General features: G+C 36.1%; 1 protein-coding gene and 1 long non-coding RNA gene across 3 annotated transcripts; one reads left to right on the top strand and one right to left on the bottom strand.

Moving 5' to 3' along the window:
• Positions 1–4,163: 4,163 nt before the first annotated feature.
• LOC127796489 (uncharacterized) lies at positions 4,164–20,600 on the bottom strand. The gene is made up of 3 exons (XR_008022014.1): positions 19,023–20,600; positions 18,636–18,886; positions 4,164–4,269 (listed from the first exon to the last, which is right to left on the bottom strand). It is a non-coding gene; the product is annotated as an uncharacterized LOC127796489 (long non-coding RNA).
• LOC127796487 (uncharacterized) lies at positions 7,671–20,712 on the top strand. 2 transcript variants are annotated; one of them, XM_052328645.1, is made up of 7 exons: positions 7,671–7,822; positions 8,776–9,002; positions 9,185–9,240; positions 16,227–16,305; positions 16,393–16,531; positions 18,956–19,069; positions 20,521–20,712. In XM_052328645.1, the coding sequence occupies exons 2-7, from the start codon at positions 8,848–8,850 to the stop codon at positions 20,710–20,712; spliced, it is 735 nt and encodes a 244-aa protein (XP_052184605.1). In that variant the 5' UTR covers positions 7,671–7,822; positions 8,776–8,847. The 2 variants fall into 2 exon arrangements, with proteins under 2 accessions (XP_052184605.1, XP_052184606.1); XM_052328646.1 differs by lacking the exons at positions 7,671–7,822; positions 9,185–9,240 and having other exon boundaries at positions 8,789–9,002.
• The last annotated feature ends 435 nt before the right edge of the window (positions 20,713–21,147 follow it).

Here is a 21,147-nt window from a genome sequence, read left to right as displayed (position 1 = left end):
CCCTGAGCTAAAACACGACTTTGAGGCTTATAACCAGGAAGAAGATCCATATACATCTCCTCAAAAAAATCTTCATTAAGAAATGCATTATTAACATCAAGGTGGATGAGGGACCAATTATTAATGGCAGCAAGTGTAAGTAAAACCTTAACAATAACCATTTTAGCAACCGCAGAAAATGTGTCAAAAAAATCCAATCCTTCTTGTTGAGTATATCCTTTGACACTAAACGAGCCTTGTAACATTCTATAGTCCCATCTGACTTATATTTAATTTTGTAAACCCACTTACAACCAAGAGAATGTTTAGTAGGTAGAAGAGTGATCACAGACTAAGTTTTGTTTTGCTGCATAGCCTCAAGTTCAGCATCCATAGTAGCCTGCCAATGAGGATATTGGACAGCCTAATGGTAATGTTGGGGTTCAAGTGTAGAGGATCGATAAGGAGGAAAGAACTATGGGATGTAGAGAGTTTATCATAAGATATGTAATGATCCAGTGGATAAGGTATTCTAGCGAGTGAAGAAAACTGATTTGTAAAGAGATTACAATGAAAATCGGGAAGATATGAAGGAGGTTTTGTGACTCTAACAGACCTGCGGACAGGATTAGAAGGTCAGAAAGACCAATAGAAGATACAAATTTAGGATTGCTAGGAAAAGAATCAAGGATGATATCAGAAGAAGGGTCATGAGGTGACAAACCATAGTTAGGTAAAATAAGATCAGGGAAAGGATCCCAACACTTCGTCAACTAGAGTAACTGAATGAAAAGGGAAGAGATGCTCATGAAAGACAACATCCCGAGAGATGAACATGGTTTTATGATTAGTGGTTAATTTTGTAAAAATTTTGTTATAATTATACCCTTCTTTCGATCTTAAATATGGTTTAAATTAGATATTAATATATATTTTATGGTTATATGTAAATTTAAATTGAAAGATGAATGAAATGAAGTTCTAAAATAAATAATAATAATATATAAAATTATATATAATACATATATATCATTATATGCATGCATGTAATATATATATAATATAATCTAATATATATATGTGCCATGTGTAATACATATATATAATATATAATTTATTAATAACATTAAATTATTTTTATTTTTTTTTAGGCATGAAGAATTCAAGCCCATGAAGACTTAAAGTCCATGAAGAATTCAAGTCCATGAAGAAATCAAAGCCATGGAGAAATCAAGTCCATGAAGAAATCAAACCCATGAAAAATTAAAGTCCATGAAGAATTCAAGCCCATGAAGAATTAAGGCCCAATTTGAGCAACCCATGGAAAATATTATTTGGAGAAGGCCCAAGGATTATTTTTAATCCTAATGAAGATTAAAAACCAATTTATAGAAATCTATTTTTATTTTTTATGTGAGAGCTTTATTAGGTGTGTTTTTTAGCTAAAATCCATTTAACTATTAGGTGGATATTATAGCTAAAATCCATTTAACTTTATGAGTGCTTTATTAGGTATGTATTTTAGCTAAAATCCATTTAATATTAGGTGTGTATTATAGCTAAAATCCATTTAACTTTAAGTGTGTGAGTGCCCATTAGATATAATTATGTCTAATTGAATAATTGAAATTGTGTGGTTTGTATTGCATCTTGTGGCCTATAAATAGCTCACTTGATTGCATTTGTAAGTGTGATTATTATTCTTGAATAAAAGTTTAGTTGTTTCCTTATAATTCTCTCTTTGAGAATTGTTCTTATTCTTTCTCATTTTCTTTAGTACTTTCTCTTATAATCTTACTTTTTTTCTTTCTTCTTTTAAATTCTTATGTCATTTATTATTACTTTATTATTCACCGCCTAAATGGCCGGTTAATTTGTGCCTTTAAATTTCTGTAATTTTAATTCTTGTCATTTAATTATTCACCGCCTAAATGGCCGGTTAGTTTATGACTTTAAATTTTTGCAATTTTAATTCTTGTCATTTAATTATCCACCGCCTAAATGGCCGGTTAGTTTATGCTTTTAAATTTCTTGTCATTTAAATTCTGTTATTTAAATTACGTCATTTAAATTTCTGTCAATTAACTTTCAAATAAAAATGAGTAGTTAAATCTAATCTTGGGTTAAGGCAAGGACAGTGTCCAATGCCAATGATTCCCAAAGAAAGCTGCGCTTTAAATAAGTAACATTAATTTAAATTTCAGTATGAGTGTGTATTAATTATTAAAAAATCACTAGGTTTGGATTGGAGCGTAAACCTAACTTAGAGCTTTCATGCCATGTATGAGAGTTACTAGAACTGGAAACGCTATCATACCCAAACTCGGATGATTAATTTAGTTGTTTTGTATATTAATTGTAATTGGATTTATGGTAGTTGCTTAAATTAGAATCCCGCATATCATGTATGAGGATTGCTTAACCTAGAACTATCATCATCTCTAATTGCATTTAATAACAAACCCTCATATCTGAAATTAAATTAATGTTGCTAATCTTATATGCTAAAATTTGGGAATCAACGGGTTGGTACTGAAATTGTCTTAACTCAAGCACTATCCAAATTCATATTTTTACGTTTAATGTTTTACTTTATTTTCTAGTATCTGTTGTCTAAAAACAAAACCATAAAAAATCTTGTTGTCAATTTGTCCAAATGCGTGTGCGTGTGTGTGACATTCTTTTTCTTTTGCCATAAATAAATCTCTCAGTGGACGACCTGGATTCATCCAGAAAATATAAATTTAAATTTGGACTACAACTGCACTCGTACACTGGCGAGTATATACCTCTCACTAAAATAAAAAAAATATAAAAGTTTTATTATGATTTGTTTTTATTGTGTTTTAATTGCAGGGTGAGAGTGCAGTCATTTTAGTAGTAAGATCATAAAGCTTATACCCTTTGATGCTTGGAGAATACCTAATGAAAACACAGGCTTTGCTCTAGGATGAAATTTGTTTCTATGTGATGGTAAAATATAGGCAAAAAATAAGCACCCAAAAACCCTAAAATAGGCATAATTCATAGGGGTATGACACAACCTTTCATATGGAGATTGATTATGTAAAATTGGTGTTGGTGTCCAATTAATTAGAAAAGTGACAGTCTGCACACATTCACCCCAAAATTTAATAGGTACTCGAGATTGAAAATATAAAGCCCTAGCCACATGAAGAAGATGTTAATGCTTACGTTCAACTACCAAGTTTTGTTTTGGTCTTTCTACATAAGAAAACTGGTGAATAACACATTTGGAAGCAAAATAATCAGTAAACATCAATTCAAGAGCATTATCAGATCTAAACTTCTTGGTCACCTTATTAAATTGAGTTTCAACCATAGAGAAAAAATTTGGAATGATGACCCTAGCATCAGATTTCTGCCTCATAAGAAACACCCATGTAAAACGCATATAATCATCAACAAGGGTTAGAAAATATCTATGCCCAAAATGAGTTAAAACATGATATGGACCCCATGTATCACAATGAATAAGATCAAATGCATGTTGTGACAACTGATTATTCGAAGTAAAAGATAATCACCACTATTTAACCAAAGGACAAACTAGACAAGGATAAGATTTTGTGGTCTTAGTAATAGCAAAAAAATTTAACAAACCACTTAACTTGTCTAATTTTTCATATGAAATGTGTCCCAGTCAATTATGCCAAGTAGTTCTATTCACTACTACATTAGCTATTGTAACAACATCTTTATTCCCAAATGAATACAAACCAACATCAATGACCATATAATCTGTCAAGGAGATCACCCCTGCTAATCATCTTCAAGTGATATACATCCTGTATAACACACGTATTGGATAAGAAAGTAATGCATGAAGAAGACCGTGATGCTAATGCACTCACATATAACAAATTGAACTTAAATTGAGGCACATAAAGCACATCTTCAAGCACTATATGAGAAGTGATCTTCACAGTCCCAACAAATGAAACAAAGATCCTACTATGATCAGGTAAAGTCACATATGCATTTTGAATAGACCTTAATTGATTGAAACATGATCGATCACAGCATATGGCTGGTAACCCTTGAGTCCACTATCCAATATCTAGAACAATTGAGCTTTGGACGGATTGAAATTGAAAAACAAATACCTGATACTTGATCAGGAGGAGCATCATCCTGAGCACCAGTCTTAACATCTGACATGTGGGAGCTCAACACATTCAGCAATTATTGGTATTGTGTGGAATTCAAGAATTGCATAAACTCTCCCATATCTTCTTTCGTGGATTGATTAGGGCCATTTTCAGTCACCTGATTGACAACTACAGAATTTACCCAATTAGAATTCTGATTAGCATTAGTCCTTTAGGTTCGTATCCAAGAGGATAACCATGCAACTTATAGCACTTTTCAATGGTATGTCCACTGTAACCACAGTAAGTACATACAAGTTTGTCTTTCTTTTGAAACTTATTAAGACTAGACCTATTCACATTATGTTTGACAGAAAATAAAGTTGTATTTCCATCAATAGAATTCACAGCACTTCTCTATTTTTCCTCTTGAGATATTAAGGCAAAGACCTTGTTAATTGGTGGGATATGATCCATAAAAAGCAATTGACCTCTAACTTGAGAAAACGAATCCTTCAACCCCATTAGAAAGGACATTACATATTCCAGTTGATAGTAATCTACCAGTGCTTTATTTCCCCCACAAGAACATTTTTCGCATGTACACATAGGTCTAAAGTTACCTAACTCATCCCAAATGGTCTTTAGTGATATTTTACTCTTGAAAAATAAAATAATGGTTTTGATAATGACTATATGAAAATCAATCTCTAAATCTTTATGAGTAAGTAAATATATATGGACAAAGTTTTTTTAATCAATCTATATGAATGAGAAAAACAATCTTTAAATCTCTTTGAGCAAAGTTATGAAAATTTATATAGGAGAAATGTTGAAGTCTGGTTGAGTGTATTTAGATTCAAAATAAATATGTTTTTAATAATCTCAACTTGCTTTCACAAGAATCAAAATGAGGATTTGTTTAGTTTTCATTTTTTCAAAATGGATAGTCGACTATGTGATTTAATGCTATTGACTATGACTGAAAATAGTCGACTATGTTATAAGGATAGTCGACTATGCTGATTTAATCCGTCGACTATTTAAGACTTATGTCGACTATTTTTCACTCTGTCGACTATCATGTAAGGATAGTCGACTATGGCTTTTCATCTGTCGACTATTTTTGTTCATAAAATTCAAAATCCTCTTCATATTTTTACATTTGTCGACTATGTTTATGTGTCTGTCGACTATGGAAAATTTGTATTAGAAGATAGTCGACTATGCTTTCTTGTCTGTCGACTATATTTTGTTTTACTTGTAAAAATAGTCAACTATGCATTTTCTTCTGTCGACTATATCTTTTGCAGAAAGCTTCCAACGGCTAATTTTTCAAACTCCAACGATCACAAACGGCTACATTTTCTCTTCAATCTTTTGAGAAGCCTATAAATACAACTCAATGATGATCAAGAGAAGACTAATGGATGAAAATAAAATTATTTGAGCCTACTGTTATTCTCATTTGTATTTAAAATCGTCAGTGCTTTAATTTTCTCTCTTCAAGGCTTTGATCTTCACTTGTAACTATTCACTTCAAGCCTTGTATCATTTTTGAGAGACATTATAACTAAGAGATTTATCTCTTAGATCCTCTCTTTGTTACACTTCTTGTATTTCCTAGCTTGTGTAGCTAGAGGGCCTACTTGGTTTAAGTAGGATGTTGTATTTCCTAACTTGTATAGCTAGAGGGCATACTTGTGTAAGTAGGAGGTTTTAGTGAATTGGTTTAAAATCCTTAGTAAGAGTTAAGGTAGTGGATTAGGTTTGGTTTAAGCCGAACCACTATAAATTCTTTGTATCATTTATTCTTCTTGCTTTACATTTGTCATTTCATATGTTCTATGTTTTAAATCACTAAAACCTCAATTGGGTCAAAAAGTTTTCAAGTTCTATCAAGATTTTTTAAATATCCAATTCACTCCCCCTCTTAGTGTGTGCCACAGCACCTCTCGTTCTAACATTTAGTTTGGTGAAATAAGCACTCACAGTTAAGTCCCCCTGATTTAGGTTTATCAATTCACGTCTTAACTGAAAAATCCTAGGTCCATTACTCTGTTGATATCTTTATTTAAGATCAATTCACATATTATAAGCTGATTCATAGTATATAACACTTGCAAAAATCTCATTTGAAATAGAATTAAGAATCCAAGATATAACAATGTTATTATTTCGGATCCAAGCATTAATAAGAGAGATATCACCAGTAGGTCACAAAAAATCATCGTTGATAAACCCTAGCTTGTTCTTTACAAACAAAGCAATCATCATTGCACGACTCCATGATGCATAATTTTCTCCAGTTAATGGTTGAGAAACCAGAACCAAACCAAGACTGTCAGAATGGTGAAGAAAGTATGGACTAAATTCGTCATTGATGGCGGAATTTCTCATTGAGGCAGAAGTCGAATAAGACATATTTGTAGAACAAATCAATAGAAAACCAACAGAATACCAGATTTGTCCAAACAAATAAATCGAACAAACAAATCAACAAGTTAGGGCTAAGGTTTGAACAAATTGATAGAAAATCAGATTCGTTCAAAAGAATAAGGTCATCTAAAAGAAAATGACAAGAATAGACGAAGATCGCCAGGAATAAACGATTGAAATCGCCGAAAGAAACAATCGTCGAGATGAATCTAGAAAATCAAACAATATCGAGAGAAATCTCATAGAAATCTTCGCAAATCGAATCAACGAAAAACGAAATAAAAAGACAAATCTAGGGCTCACGACATCATGTTATATATATATATATATATGCATGGGCACCGGCATATATTTATGTATATGTATATATCAACTTCTTCGTCCTGTCACCACAATTCAAAAGGAAATCGAAGGATCGACGGAGCAAGTGAAAGCCAGTGGAAGAAACATGACGATCTCAGCCTCATTGATCTTTTCATTAATCAGATTTGAGCTTAAATATCCTAAAATTAATACATTATCTAATTACAAAAATACCCTTAATTCACAATAACAGCACATTATATAATAAGCTATAACTAACAACTATGTAATAACAATACAAACAACAACAGCAAACTAACTAATAACAGTACAAAATTTCAATATAGTATAATACTTATACAAAGGAAAAAACTGAGCCTATACAGTTGCATTAAATGTTATCAAAACTCAACAAAACTAATCATTTTGCCCCCAACAGGCAACAGTAACTGTCACCCTTCATCTCTGAATGTTTGATTGTGTAATTTATGTGAAAACATAACTTAAAATAGTAAAAAGAACATGGGATATATTACGTTAATAATGTGATTATATCATAATAAAAAAAATAAAACACATATCAAAATGATAAAATTATTAATTTATTATGAATATAATTATATTGAAAATTAAGGAACAAAAAGTATTTAGTTTGCCCTGCTACCTCCTTTTACGAATTACGAACGTAGAGAAAGAAAATAAAATATTCGGCACTTTGAAGGCATCGTCCGCCCGTTGGATGCGAATATGCGCGAAGGATCTGGTGAAGATCCTTACCGTGGATTCGCACCCTTTTCATCTCACCCCCAACTGATTCCATTATTCCTATTCTGGTCTTTTTTTCCGATTTGGCTGTCTTTACACTGCTTCCGCTTGCACTGCACGTTATATATATATATATATATATGCATGGGCACCCGCATATATTTATGTGTATGTATATATCAACTTCTTCGTCCTGTCGCCACAATTCATTCCTCCAGTCCCAGGTTCTCACTGTCTCGAAATCTCTTTTGAAGATTAGCCATTTTGTATTAATTGGTTTCCATTTTTGTTCATGGAATATGTATCGTCCTCCTGTTTGTAATTCAAGACCCAACCCCTTTGCTTTCTGATTGCGCAGTTTTTAGATTTTGAATTCAGCCACTTTATTTCTGTACGTATAAAGAAACTCTGGAGAAAAAAAAAGATAAAAATAAAAACACTTTTGCTGTTGATGTGGAAGTGGAACGGGCGGGTAACTTTAATCGATGTTGAGACGCTGTTTGGTACAATATTTGTGAATATTGGCAGCTTAATTATATAGATTGGAGATCCATCACAAACTTGTTGGAATAGGCAATAACATACGGAAGCGGGTTCTGACTAGAAGTCCTAGTAAAGTGAGATGACACTTGATTTCTGTATGCAATTTGGCCATGACAAAGTGGAGTGACGATTATATTAGATTTTGAAGTCAAAATTTTCAAATAACTGAATTTGGGCAAGTTCATGTTGTCTTGACTAATTGCTTCTCCGATAGCTCATATCTATTGTTAATTGTCAATGGAAGATGTCAAAATCCAGGGTGTCTTTGTGGCAAATAAATAAAATGCTTAACCCGTGCTAACAACTAATTCTTACAAGTTTTCCGTCATGTGATGGTCTGTACATATTCAATCAGGAACAAAAGATTCGTAATAATACTACACGATGTGCTAGAACTATCTTCTCAAAAAAAAAAACAAAAAAAGAAAATCCATATTTGAATGAATCCAATTTGTTAGTTTTGTTATGTTTCTGTATGTTTCCCATGCAACATTGAACATGAAATGATCCCTCCTTGTAAATGGTGTTTACTCACTTTTGACTTCTGTTTCTAATTTATTGAAAATATGATCCTTGCTTAGTAGAAAAGAACAAATTACTGACAGAATATATTGTTACCGTGACTGAAATGAAGCTGCCTTCTCCAACTGAGACCTGGAAATTCTTGGCCGGTAATCAGTAAATTGGATTGATTACCAAATAACTCATGGGTCACCCAAGCACAGCCCTTGAGGGTGTGCATGGACTACATGTGGTCCCTCATTCACCATTTCAGTTGGAAGAGATGAATCGATATGGGGATGTTCATCAATCAACATGTGGAAGTTCTGTTGTTGGAGTTAATCAGCATCTTAAAGTGCGGTGAGTGTAGTACAAATTTTCAGCCATTAACTCATGTTTGTATGCATATATCCTATTTGCTATTACCACAATTATTTGATTACTCTGTTAAGAAGTTTGTCATTGCTCGTAATTTTGAGCTTGGCTTGCCACTTCTATTTAATCAACCTATCACGGTTATTTTTAATTGAGATGTTCCTCAGGAGAGTATGGGAGCAAAGACCTGCATGCCTGAGGCCCATCCAGTGCAGTCTAAAGGGTACGAATTAAGTGATAGTACTTTTGTTACTCTAATGCTTCAATTATCTCCATATTATTGGACTCATACACCTGGGTGTTGGATTTCAACAAAATATTTGTTGAGACTCGACAGAAAACTTATGGTTTTTCTTAAGCAATCACAAAATATTTGATGGTCTGAATGAAACAAACATTCACAGTGCTGGAATCAAAAATTACAAACGCAGAGAAACAAAAAATATAAGAACAGAGACACAAGAGTTTTTACCGTGGTTCACCTCAAACTGAGGCTACATCCACGTTGAGCTCGAGAGAGAAGAGCTCACTGCACTATGAGATGAAAATCGGATTACACTCTCATAAGCCCTCAAACAAAAAAACCCTCAAACAATCAATGGTTCGAGAACACAAAACTGTCGATCAATCACTTAATACAGATTAAAGGCAAACCTATCGAACCACTAAAACTATACAAACATGTACAGAAAAAGAATTCGGGAACAAACCAGAAAGAACCCTAGCCAGAAGGCGAGAGCCTTCAACCCGCAAGAGAAACCCTTTCTGATTTTCCTTCCGACTTTTCCTTTTTGCCTCTCTCACAGTTCACATCTCGAGGCAGCAATTAAAAGCGATCAAGAGCGGCTAGGATTGCGCCTCAAAAAGGTGAGGATTAATGGACCAGATCAAATCGTGCAAGCACGATTAGAATCCCAACAGAAAACGACAGAGGAGCAGGAGAGCAGGAGATGATCGGGCAAAGGATGAGGGAGCATGATCAGGCGCCAGCTGAGGGTCAGCTGATGGTTGCCACGTGCAGCCATCCAGCGGCTGCCAAATGGCAGCACGCAGTTGCTGCACGTGGCCATCCAGTCAGCAAAGAGAGACGACACCGTTTGGAGCTTCACAATTAACAATCTCCACCTTGAAGCACCAAACAGAAAAAGTGAAATCCAAACATCATAACAAAAATGCTGCATGCTACAATTCTCTCTTTCATGGCTCTGGTTGATAAGATCAACCAACACCCACATGCAACAGGTCCAAGCAATGCTTGAACTTTGTTGCATTTAGCAACTTTGTACCCATATCAGCAGGGTTATTTTCTGTAAGCACTTTAAGTATAGATATAGTGCCATTAGCAACCAAATCTCTAATATAATGATACCTGACATCCACGTGCTTGGTGCGTTCATGATAGACTGGATTTTTGGTCAAGTGAATCGCACTTTGACTGTCTGAGTATACCACAGCCTTACCTTGGAGTAGTTGGATTTCCTGGAGGATACCTTGAAGCCACACTGCCTCTTTAACAGCATCAGTTACTGCTACATATTCAGCCTCAGTGGAAGACAGAGCAACCAGAGGCTGCAGCTGTGATTTCCAGTTGATGCAATTTCCACCTAAGGTGAAATATAAAGCAGTAGTGGACTTACGAGAGTCTCTATCCCCTGCAAAGTTAGAATCTACATACCCAACAAGATCAAGAGAATTAAATATTTTCTTGTAACTTAATCCAACATTAACTGATCCATGTATATATCTCAATAAATATTTAAGAGCATCCCAGTGAGGTTTACCTGGGTTGGACATGAATCTGCTGAGGGTTGAAATGGCATAGGCTAAATCAGGCCTTGTGCTAATCATAGCATACATGATGGTTCCAATAGCATTAGCATATGGTACACTTTCCATTTTAATGATTTCAGAGTTGGACGAAGGGCATTGAGATTTAGTTAAGACAAAATATCCAGCTAATGGGACACTCACTGGCTTGCAATTTTGCATGCCAAACCTTTTCACAGATTTCATCAAGTAGTCATTTTGATGAACCTTTAAGATGAAATTTTTCCTATCCCTTTCTATTGTCATTCCTAAAATTTTCTTAGCTGAACCTAAGTCTTTCATGTCAAAACTTGTGTTGAGCATCTGTTTTAATTCATTTATCTTTGACTTAGACTTGCTAATTAACAGAATGTCATCAACATATAACAATAGATAAATGGGATCATTTGAGAGAATAAAATAGAAACGGTTTTCATATTTACTCCTTACAAACCCAATTCCTAAGACAAAATTATCAAACTTTTTATACCATTGTCTTGGGGATTGTTTTAAGCCATAAAGGGATTTCTTTAGTAAACAGACATGCTCAGGTTTGTTTGAGTCAATATATCCAGCAGGTTGTATCATGTAAATTTTCTCCTCTAAATCTCCATGTAAAAAGGCTATTTTAACATCTAATTGTTCTAATTCAAGATCAAATTGAACAACCACAGACAACATCATGCGAATGGTTTTGAATTTTACTACAGGGGAGAAAATTTCAGTGTAGTCTATTCCTTCTCTCTGAGTAAACCCCTTTGCCACTAATCTTGCTTTATACCTAATAGGGTCAGTGAGAGTTATGCCTTCCTTTAACTTATACAACCATTTACACTGGATTAACTTCTGTTTTTGAGGTCTAGGCACCAACTCCCAGGTGCCATTAATTTTAAGTGAGGCCATTTCCTCATCCATGGCCTGCTGCCACTTAACACTTTCCTTAGAACTGACAGCCTCCTCATATGTAGAAGGCTCACTACTCCTTAATTCCAGACCTGCCACAAGGGCACAAAACACTAGATCCGAATAGGCATACCTGGCAGGGGGTCTAGAAACCCTCCTGCTTCTATCTCGGGCTAGGTGATAATCACTGAGATCTTGGGTGGGGCTGAAATGCTCCACCTCAATCTCAGATTCTCTTTCTTGTTCCTCTTGATCATCATCATGATCAGAGGTTTGGTTTTCATAAGGGTTTGGAACATCTTCTAGGTTGGATTCTGTTGGAGCAGCTGGAAGAGAACCTTCTGCTTGCTCCACCTCAATTTGAGACCCTCCTAGAATAATGAAATCATCTGGGTTACTATTATTATTATTGGTTTCTTCAGGATTTATGATTTTACAAGGGAAAATGGCTTCATTAAAAATGACATCTCTGCTAATAATAATTTTTATCCCACCAGATTGTCTTTCCCATAATCTAAAGCCTTTGGTCCCCTCTTGGTAACCAATGAACACACACTTAATGGACCTAGCATCTAACTTACCATCTGATTTGTGAGCATATGCTTCACAACCAAACACCCTTAGGTAATCTAGATTTATTTTTCTACTGGTCCATTTTTCTTCAGGGCATTTTAGATTTAAGGCAGTGGAAGGGCTTCTATTTACCAAATAGGCTGCTGTAGACAAGGCCTCCCCCCAAAAAGACTTTGGCATATTAGAGGTGAACAAGAGGCATCTAACTTTTTCAAGAAGAGTTCGGTTCATCCTCTCAGCTACCCCATTTTGTTGGGGTGTATACCTCACAGTCCTATGCCTAAGAATACCTTGGGTATTACAAAATTCATCAAACTCTTTGTTACAGAATTCTAGACCATTGTCTGTTCTTAAGGTTTTAATCTTTCTATCTATTTGATTTTCAATTAAGTTCTTCCAAGTCTTAAACTTCTCTAGGGTCTGGTCTTTAGATTTTAAAAGAAAAACCCAAACCTTCCTAGTGAAATCATCAATAATAGAGAGAAAGTATCTGTTACCACCATGAGTAGGGACCTGAGAAGGCCCCCATAAGTCAGCATGTATATACTCTAGGCATACCTTCGCCAGGTGGGTTCCCTTATGGAAACCCAGCCTGTGTTACTTGCCTAGGACACATGGCTCACAAAAGTCGAGGGACCCCACTGGCACTGAACCAAGGTAGCCTTGGTTGGACAGTGCCTTAAGACCTTTTAGGCTCATATGGCCAAGTCTCAAGTGCCATAATTCTGTCTTATCAGATTTTACTATGCATGCAGAATTAATAATATCAGAAGGAAAATAACTGTAATACCCCGAGAGCCCAGAGAAGTTAGAATATATCGAGGATAGTGTAAGAAATGAAACAACACCAGATAGATATCTTTTGGGCTGAATGTTGGCAAAGAACTCCCAAGTTAAGCGTGCTTGACCTGGGGTAATCCAGGGATGGGTGACCCCCTGGGAAGTTCGTGTAGGCCCATCAGGGTAAGTTGTTCCGGTTCTTCCTATCGCTCGATCGGGTCGTTACAAATGGTATCAGAGCCGACCCTTGGCGAAGGCGGTCCGATGAGGGCGGGGAGTGGCGCCGGGGCTTGAGGGCCTGTACAAGGAGCGGCTTCTGGCAGACTTCTAGGATGGCAGCCCCCAAGGGGAGAAGGTCTGGGACCAGTTGTAAGGTCGCATGACGAGGACGTCATGTGCTTAAGGGGGGGAGAATGTAATACCTCGAGAGCCCAGAGAAGTTAGAATATATCGAGGATAGTGTAAGAAATGAAACAACACCAGATGAATATCTTTTGGGCTGAATGTTGGCAAAGAACTCCCAAGTTAAGCGTGCTTGACCTGGGGTAATCCAGGGATGGGTGACCCCCTGGGAAGTTCGTGTAGGCCCATCAGGGTAAGTTGTTCCGGTTCTTCCTATCGCTCGATCGGGTCGTTACAATAACAGCCATCCAACACATATAATCCATTTTTCTTAACTCCAGTTAGAATTAGATTATCTCCCTTAAACACATGCATGGATCCATTTTCTGCCTTATAGGAGAACCCTAGTTCATCTAATGTGCCAAGAGATATTAGATTCCTTTTTAGATCAGGAACATATCCTACATCAGTTAATGTTTTAATTTTGTTGTCATGCAATCTGAGAGATATGTTTCCTATACCTCTAATCCTACAAGATTGGTTATTACCCATAAACACTGTTCCTGATTCTCTTTTATCAAATTTGTGAAACCAATCAATGTTAGGACACATATGAAAAGAACAACCGGAATCCATGATCCATTCATTATCAATAGAAACATTTGAAACAGTAAGTACCTCAGCTAAGCAATTTGAATTATTTGGATTAGCATTTATATTTCCCCCTTGTTTTTGTTTCTTGATAAAGTCATAACAATATTTTTTGATGTGTCCTTCTTTCCCACAGTGATAGCATTTCCATTTCTGCTTACCCTTTTTGTCTTTCTTCTTACCCTTTTGCCCTGACCCAATGGTTTGATCATTATTATTTGCAAAGTGTTTTTTCTCATTCTTACTCTTTACAAATAGGTTATTTCCAGATTTCTTAGATGTTCCCAATTCTAGTTCTCTAGCCTTAATGCCTGAAATAACAAGGTCTAATGTAGGTACTATGCCAGTATATCTTAATGCATGTTTAACAATATCATAATCATCAGGCAATGCATTTAATAAAATCATAGCTTCACTCGAGTCTCCTAAAGCTTGATCAGTACCCCTAAGTAGCAATGCAAGTTTAGTGAACTCATCTATATTCTCATCCATTGTCTTAGATGTACTCATTTTATAATTAAATAACATGCCTTTCAGATATACTAAGTTTGGTGCAGTAATGACAGAAAATAAAGCATCTAATTTATTCCATAGCTCTAAGGGAGTAGTCATACCATCCACTTTGCGGATCACACTGTCACCTAGATGGAGGAAGATCAAATTAAAAGCTTCCTCCCTAATTTCCTCTGTTCTTGCAAGCTGGTCTACTGACCATTTGCGATCGTCTGTCTCAAGTGCTATAAGCACTTTATGATGAGAGAGTAATACTCTCATCTTTTTCTTCCAGCTTCCAAAGTCTCCTTTTCCATCAAATATACCGATCTCAAATCGGGTAGAGTTCATCTTCGTATTGCACGAAGGTAACCTAAAAGGGCTCTATTCACTGAAATGAATCAATACAGCAAACACCCGCTGACACGGACTCTATCAGAGAACCCTAAATATTGAAGAATGATTGGCCTTCCAGGAAAAACCTTAGGAGCCGAACTTAAAGTGGCTCTGATACCACTGTTGAGACTCGACAGAAAACTTAGGGTTTTTCTTAAGCAATCACAAAATATTTGATGGTCTGAATGAAACAAACATTCATAGTGCTGGAATCAAAAATTACAAACGCAGAGAAACAAAAAATATAAGAACAGAGACACAAGAGTTTTTACTGTGGTTCACCTCAAACTGAGGCTACATCCACGTTGAGCTCGAGAGAGAAGAGCTCACTGCACTATGAGATGAAAATCGGATTACACTCTCATAAGCCCTCAAACAAAAAAACCCTCAAACAATCAATGGTTCGAGAACACAAAACTGCCGATCAATCACTTAATACAGATTAAAGGCAAACCTATCGAACCACTAAAACTATACAAACATGTACAGAAAAAGAATTCGGGAACAAACCAGAAAGAACCCTAGCCAGAAGGCGAGAGCCTTCAACCCGCAAGAACCAACCCGCAAGAGAAACCCTTTCTGATTTTCCTTCCAACTTTTCCTTTTTGCCTCTCTCACAGTTCACATCTCGAGGCAGCAATTAAAAGCAATCAAGAGCGGCTGGGATTGCGCCTCAAAAAGGTGAGGATTAATGGACCAGATCAAATCGTGCAAACACGATTAGAATCCCAACAGAAAACGGCAGAGGAGCAGGAGAGCAGGAGATGATCGGGCAAAGGATGAGGGAGCATGATCAGGCGCCAGCTGAGGGTCAGCTGATGGTTGCCACGTGCAGCCATCCAGCGGCTGCCAAATGGCAGCACGCGGTTGCTGCACGTGGCCATCCAGTCAGCAAAGAGAGACGACACCGTTTGGAGCTTCACAATTAACAATATTCAGATTACTTAATACAAAATTTGAACATCTCAATCCTTAATCCCACTAGGTATGGTTGACTACATGGATTCTAACTTCCAATTATCTCTATCTATGGCCATATCTTTTGATTTATATTCCGTAACACACACACACACTTCTATTTCTAGCATAAAATGGTTTTTGCAAGGTGATATAAGGTTTTAAAGTAATTTGAGGCTTCACACATTGCATCTGCGAAAACCAAATTGCTAAACATGCTTCTTAGGTAGATGTTTGACGGCTCATATGTCAGTAACATATCTAATACATTGTCAAGTGTCCTAACAATTTTTCTTATCTTTGTGTTAGGTGATAAGAATTTTGCAGAGACAATTGCTAATGTGATCACTTCACTTCCTTTTATTGCTGTTGGATTTCAGGCCCCAAGGCATGATACTTATCTATATTTTTATGATAGAGCCCAAGCTTAATCAGTATGTCGTTGTGTTTGATTCACACTCTTTTAGTGATGCAGGAAGAATCTGAACTGTAGGATATATGCTAATTCATTAATAGGGGTTGGTGTTGCCTCGAGTCTGTACCATGCTTCAAGAGGAAAACTCAAGAAATATCTGAGACAGGCAGACTATACTATGATAGCCACAGCAACAGTGGTAAGTTTGTGTAGTCCATAGAAAAATATATATTTACCAAGAAAATTTAGAGAATATAATATTAAATAGGTCAAACAGTGATTGCTAAACCAAATAGATATACCTTCAATACTTGCCAATTTCGACACTGAATTTTTTTATACAAAAAAAAAAAAAATGATTCCTTATTAGAAAAGAAAGGGTGGAAGTGCTCCAGTATTGTGTCCTAATAAAACCTTGATCTCTTCAAGTTGTCTTTGCCATCTTTAGTAAATCTAGGATATAGCTGAAGTTGTACCCAAAGTTTCTTTAGATTTATAAGATTCCTAAAACATGTAGCTAAGAGCAATGGTACATGTTTTAGTCATGGCACTTGCCAGAAAACGGAGTCACTTGCCAGCAACATTAATGCCATTATTCCAGTTTAGTCATGGTTAATATAATACAGTTTTGTTTGCCAAGTAAACTTCTCATTAACAAAAGTGAAGAACAGAGAGAAAATGTACAGACGCAACCAACATCAAAGAAATAGAATTGGAGAAAAACTTCTTTAGAAACTTTGTCATAAGCTTTTTCTAAATCTATAAACACATATGCACATCCTGTTGTTTATATCTATATCTTCCCATTAGGCACCTCAGCAAGTAGACAGTTACCACTGTTGATCTATTAGGCATGAAACCAAATTGGTTTCAGACACCTTGGTTTCTCTTCTTGTGCTTTGCTCAATCACCCTATCCAAAGTTTCATAGTGTTGCCCATTAGCTTGATTCCTTGATAATTTTCGCAATTTTGAACATCTCCTTTATTCTTGTACATAGGCATTAAAATGATCTTCCTCCACTTGTCCAACATCATTTTTGATTTAGGGATCTCATTAAATAATTTCGTAAACCAAAAAATGTCCTTTTGGTTTTATTGTATCTATATATATGTTGCCATTGTTATGGACTTGTCCTCCAAAGAGAAATCTCGATGCATCTCCCCTTTATGGGTTCATGGTCTATGTAATGATCTAATTCTAGACAAAATAAATAAATAAATAAATCCTTTTCTCCCAAGAATTTCCATGCTTCTATTGGGACATTATCTGGTCCAACTACATTACTGTTCTTCATCTCTTCAAATACTTGCTTTATTTCATTTGGGCCTATATGTCTATAGAAACATTTAATTTCTATCTTCTTTAGAGTTACTAAAATGCTCCAACACAACACATCACATGTACTGAAAAGATTCATGGTATCTTCTCCTATAACAACTTTATCTACAATAATTCTAGCTATTATTCTCTTCACATCCACAACTTCATCCTCTAAAGTCTTATACCAGAGTTATATTCAGATTTTATTAACATTTTAGCCTTCCCTCCAACCCATCTTGTCTCTTGGAGGCAAAAACAACATATCAAGATTTTATCCCACTATATGGGGTCAACTACATAATTTCTAACTCTCCAGTTTTTTCTCTCCATTTTTCTTATCTTTTATAAACTCTTTTGGATGCACATAATATTGATTGTTCTCCTCATCATGATGTCCACTACTTCCATTGGTTTTCCTGCCAAAGTCCCAATATTCCATTATTCAATCCTTAATCCATGATCCTGAATTAATTTCTTTACTCGCATCCATCCATAAAAATGTGAGGACCCTTACAAATTCAACATTAAGCCTAGGCGTCAATGCAGCTGTCCTAGCTCATTTTTAACTATACTCGGCCAATGTTGCTTGTTACTATGAAGGGCTATGCCCCAACAATTTTCCATGTAAGTTTTTTGACTGAAATCCAAATTTAGAAATTAAGGCTGAAATTATAATTGGAATATTTCAATAGATAATGTTTGACAGTATCGATTTCTAAATTTCTAATTATATCGATTTCTAAATTTCTAATTAAATCATAAGGTAGGTGTAGTTTTAAAAAAAAAAATGAGTACTATGTATTTAATTATATCTGTGCAATTGACCCCTATGATTTAGTATAAAATCATTTTTTTAGTGTAAAATCATATTCTATCACAGACTTTATATAATGTGATGTACATAACTATTATATGTAGGCGTACATATTTATAAATGCATTTGATGTGTAGTGAAAATTCGTACTTATCTAGAGAATATACCTAGTATAACTTGAGTAGAAATGAGATATGTGCACCCCTTTGCCGCTTCCCAGATTTTCCATTTGAATCTTTGATACAAATCCTATGACAAGGTTTCCCGTTGGCACATCAGCTGGTTTTCTAGCCATGTCTCCTTCCTTGCCACATTCTCTTAAGCTTCATATCTCTTGTGCTTGAACATGATAGTATGGCTTGCAAATACTAGATATCTAGTTCCCCTGCTTGCTTTGAACCGGGGGTTCAGTCAGTACCTGAGACATAAAAAAACTAAAATTGGCAACAAAAAAAAAAAAACCCTTAACTAAGCGTTGTGTCTGCAGTGTCTGTCAAGGGCATTGAGGAATGAGAATCCGAAGTTGTTGATGGCAGCATCTGCTTTGTTTCTACCTGTTCGGCCTTTCATGGTTTCAGCTGTTCACACTGGGATGATGGAGGTAAATGTACCGAGTTATAATTGATTTCCCCTTATCCTCTTATAATAAGCATTTAACATTTCTCACCGGAGCAATGAATTCCTTATTTGTAATGTTTCCTCTTGATGTTTACTGCTGTATCTCCAAAGTTGTGACCTATATTTCTTTGTTTAATATCTATTTTCTCCTCCTCGAGAGCAGCTACTATTAGTATTAGTCCAACAACTCCAGCCGTCGATGGTTGCCGCAAAGGATTACCAACGGCTGCGAGCACTTACAGGAATAGCTATGGGTTTTGACACTTCTATTTCTGTAGGGACTACTGTAGGCATGAATTATCAGAGATATTTTGCCTCATTACTCACCCTTTTAAAAGTGTAAGTTCGTGAAATTAATAACTCACAGAATTCTTGTCTTATCATCTAACATTTTTGTAAAAGTGAATCGTGGACAATTTTGTTTCTCATCTTTGCCCTCAGTCCTCCATCAGTTGGTTATGTGAGGACCACGAAAACTTCTTTTACGTGGACTCCTCATCTATGGAGCCCAGAGTGGGTCAGAGCTGGGACAAGAACGAACTAAAAATGGAAGATTTGGGACTTTTTAATGGAGATGTTCCTCCACGTGGGCAAAATGACTAGAGGCACCACACTTGCACTGTTAGGATTCTGACTGTACATCTGGGTGCGGGAAACTGACACTGAGCTGTTCTTTCAATTGCATCTTTGTGCAATTCTAAATGGTTATCATATAGGCACGTTGAGGTGCTTTTGATTGAATCAACTTGCTGCATCTTTTCCTGTGACATTGACTGATGTATATAATCCTTGGGAAAATGCTACTTTGCCCCTTTGCCCGAATATGGTTGATGCACGGAATAATCGAAGACATTAAAATGACAAAACTGTTATCACTCAAAGAAAATGTTTCCACGTACAGGCAATGTAACACGGTTTTAATTCTTGGCTGCAATTTTGCCTACAGCTTCCTAGAACCTATGTGTACTTTCTTATCCAAGCAAAAAAAAAAAAATGGCAATTTCTTATCCTATAGCCGTGTCCTAAATTATCTTTTCTTTTTGTGGCAAACTTTAGAAGTCGCCATTCTTTTGGCAATTTCAATTTCAGGCCACTTACTGCAAAGATCTAGATCTAGACCATTGCATTTTTTGGAGGAAAAAGGGAAGGGAAGAGGCATTGAAGTCATTGGTTTCTGTAGGTTGCCTGAATTGAATTAACATTCTCCACCCAGAGAACAAAAGAAGACTTTAATTCGTCACTAACTGAACTGATTTCATCTGTTTTCTATTAGCAATGTAAGCATTCTAGTTAGCATTTACTTGGATTGGATCAACCTGCAGTGATCTGGTCTCGTGTTCATGAATTGGGTTCATGTTTCTTTTCTTTTCTTTTTTTATCAGGGATCTAAATGAATGATTAATAATTCAGTTATTCTTTTCTTTGTTACTCCAGGTGGCCTTCGCAAAAAGAGCACAGCAAGACCCAGACCTAAGAACGGCTCACAAGTTGCACAAGATGTCGTCGCTTATAGGAGGTGCACTTTTTCTTGCGGATGATTTCTTCCCCCAAACTCCATTTCTTCATGCTGCTTGGCACCTCGCCGCAGCTATTGGTGTTAGCACTTGTAACAAGCTACTCGTGTAGTTTCAGTACTCTTTTTCAATAAGACTTTAATAAATTCACTCCGTCCCAAAGACAAGGACAAGTAGCTTCAGCACTCTTTTTCACATAAGACGACCTCTTTTCTTTGTTACCAGTGGAGCGCTGTTATCTGTCATCTTCCCCTATAAGTAGTAGTAATTAGTAATTACTAGATACAACACAAGTACCAGCATCAACACACCCACTCCACTTGGCCTAAGCCAACAACACAGCCAACCCTTGATTCGTCAAGTGCTTGCCATGCATGACTTGCGGGTGCTATCCTCTGGCAGGATCCCACCCACTCATCCCATCTCATTACCAAGCAACAACACAGCCAACTCTCGGAGATCTGCAGAAAATCAGTGTTCCCAATTTCCTTATTTTGTGCTTGGAAAAAGTAGGTGGATGCCATAGAATGACCTTCACTGTTGGAAA

Source organism: Diospyros lotus, chromosome 3, assembly GCF_014633365.1.
Source record: "Diospyros lotus cultivar Yz01 chromosome 3, ASM1463336v1, whole genome shotgun sequence".
Lineage (NCBI taxonomy): Eukaryota > Viridiplantae > Streptophyta > Magnoliopsida > Ericales > Ebenaceae > Diospyros > Diospyros lotus.
Note: the sequence above shows the minus strand (reverse complement) of the source record. Positions and strands in the feature narration are given on the sequence as shown.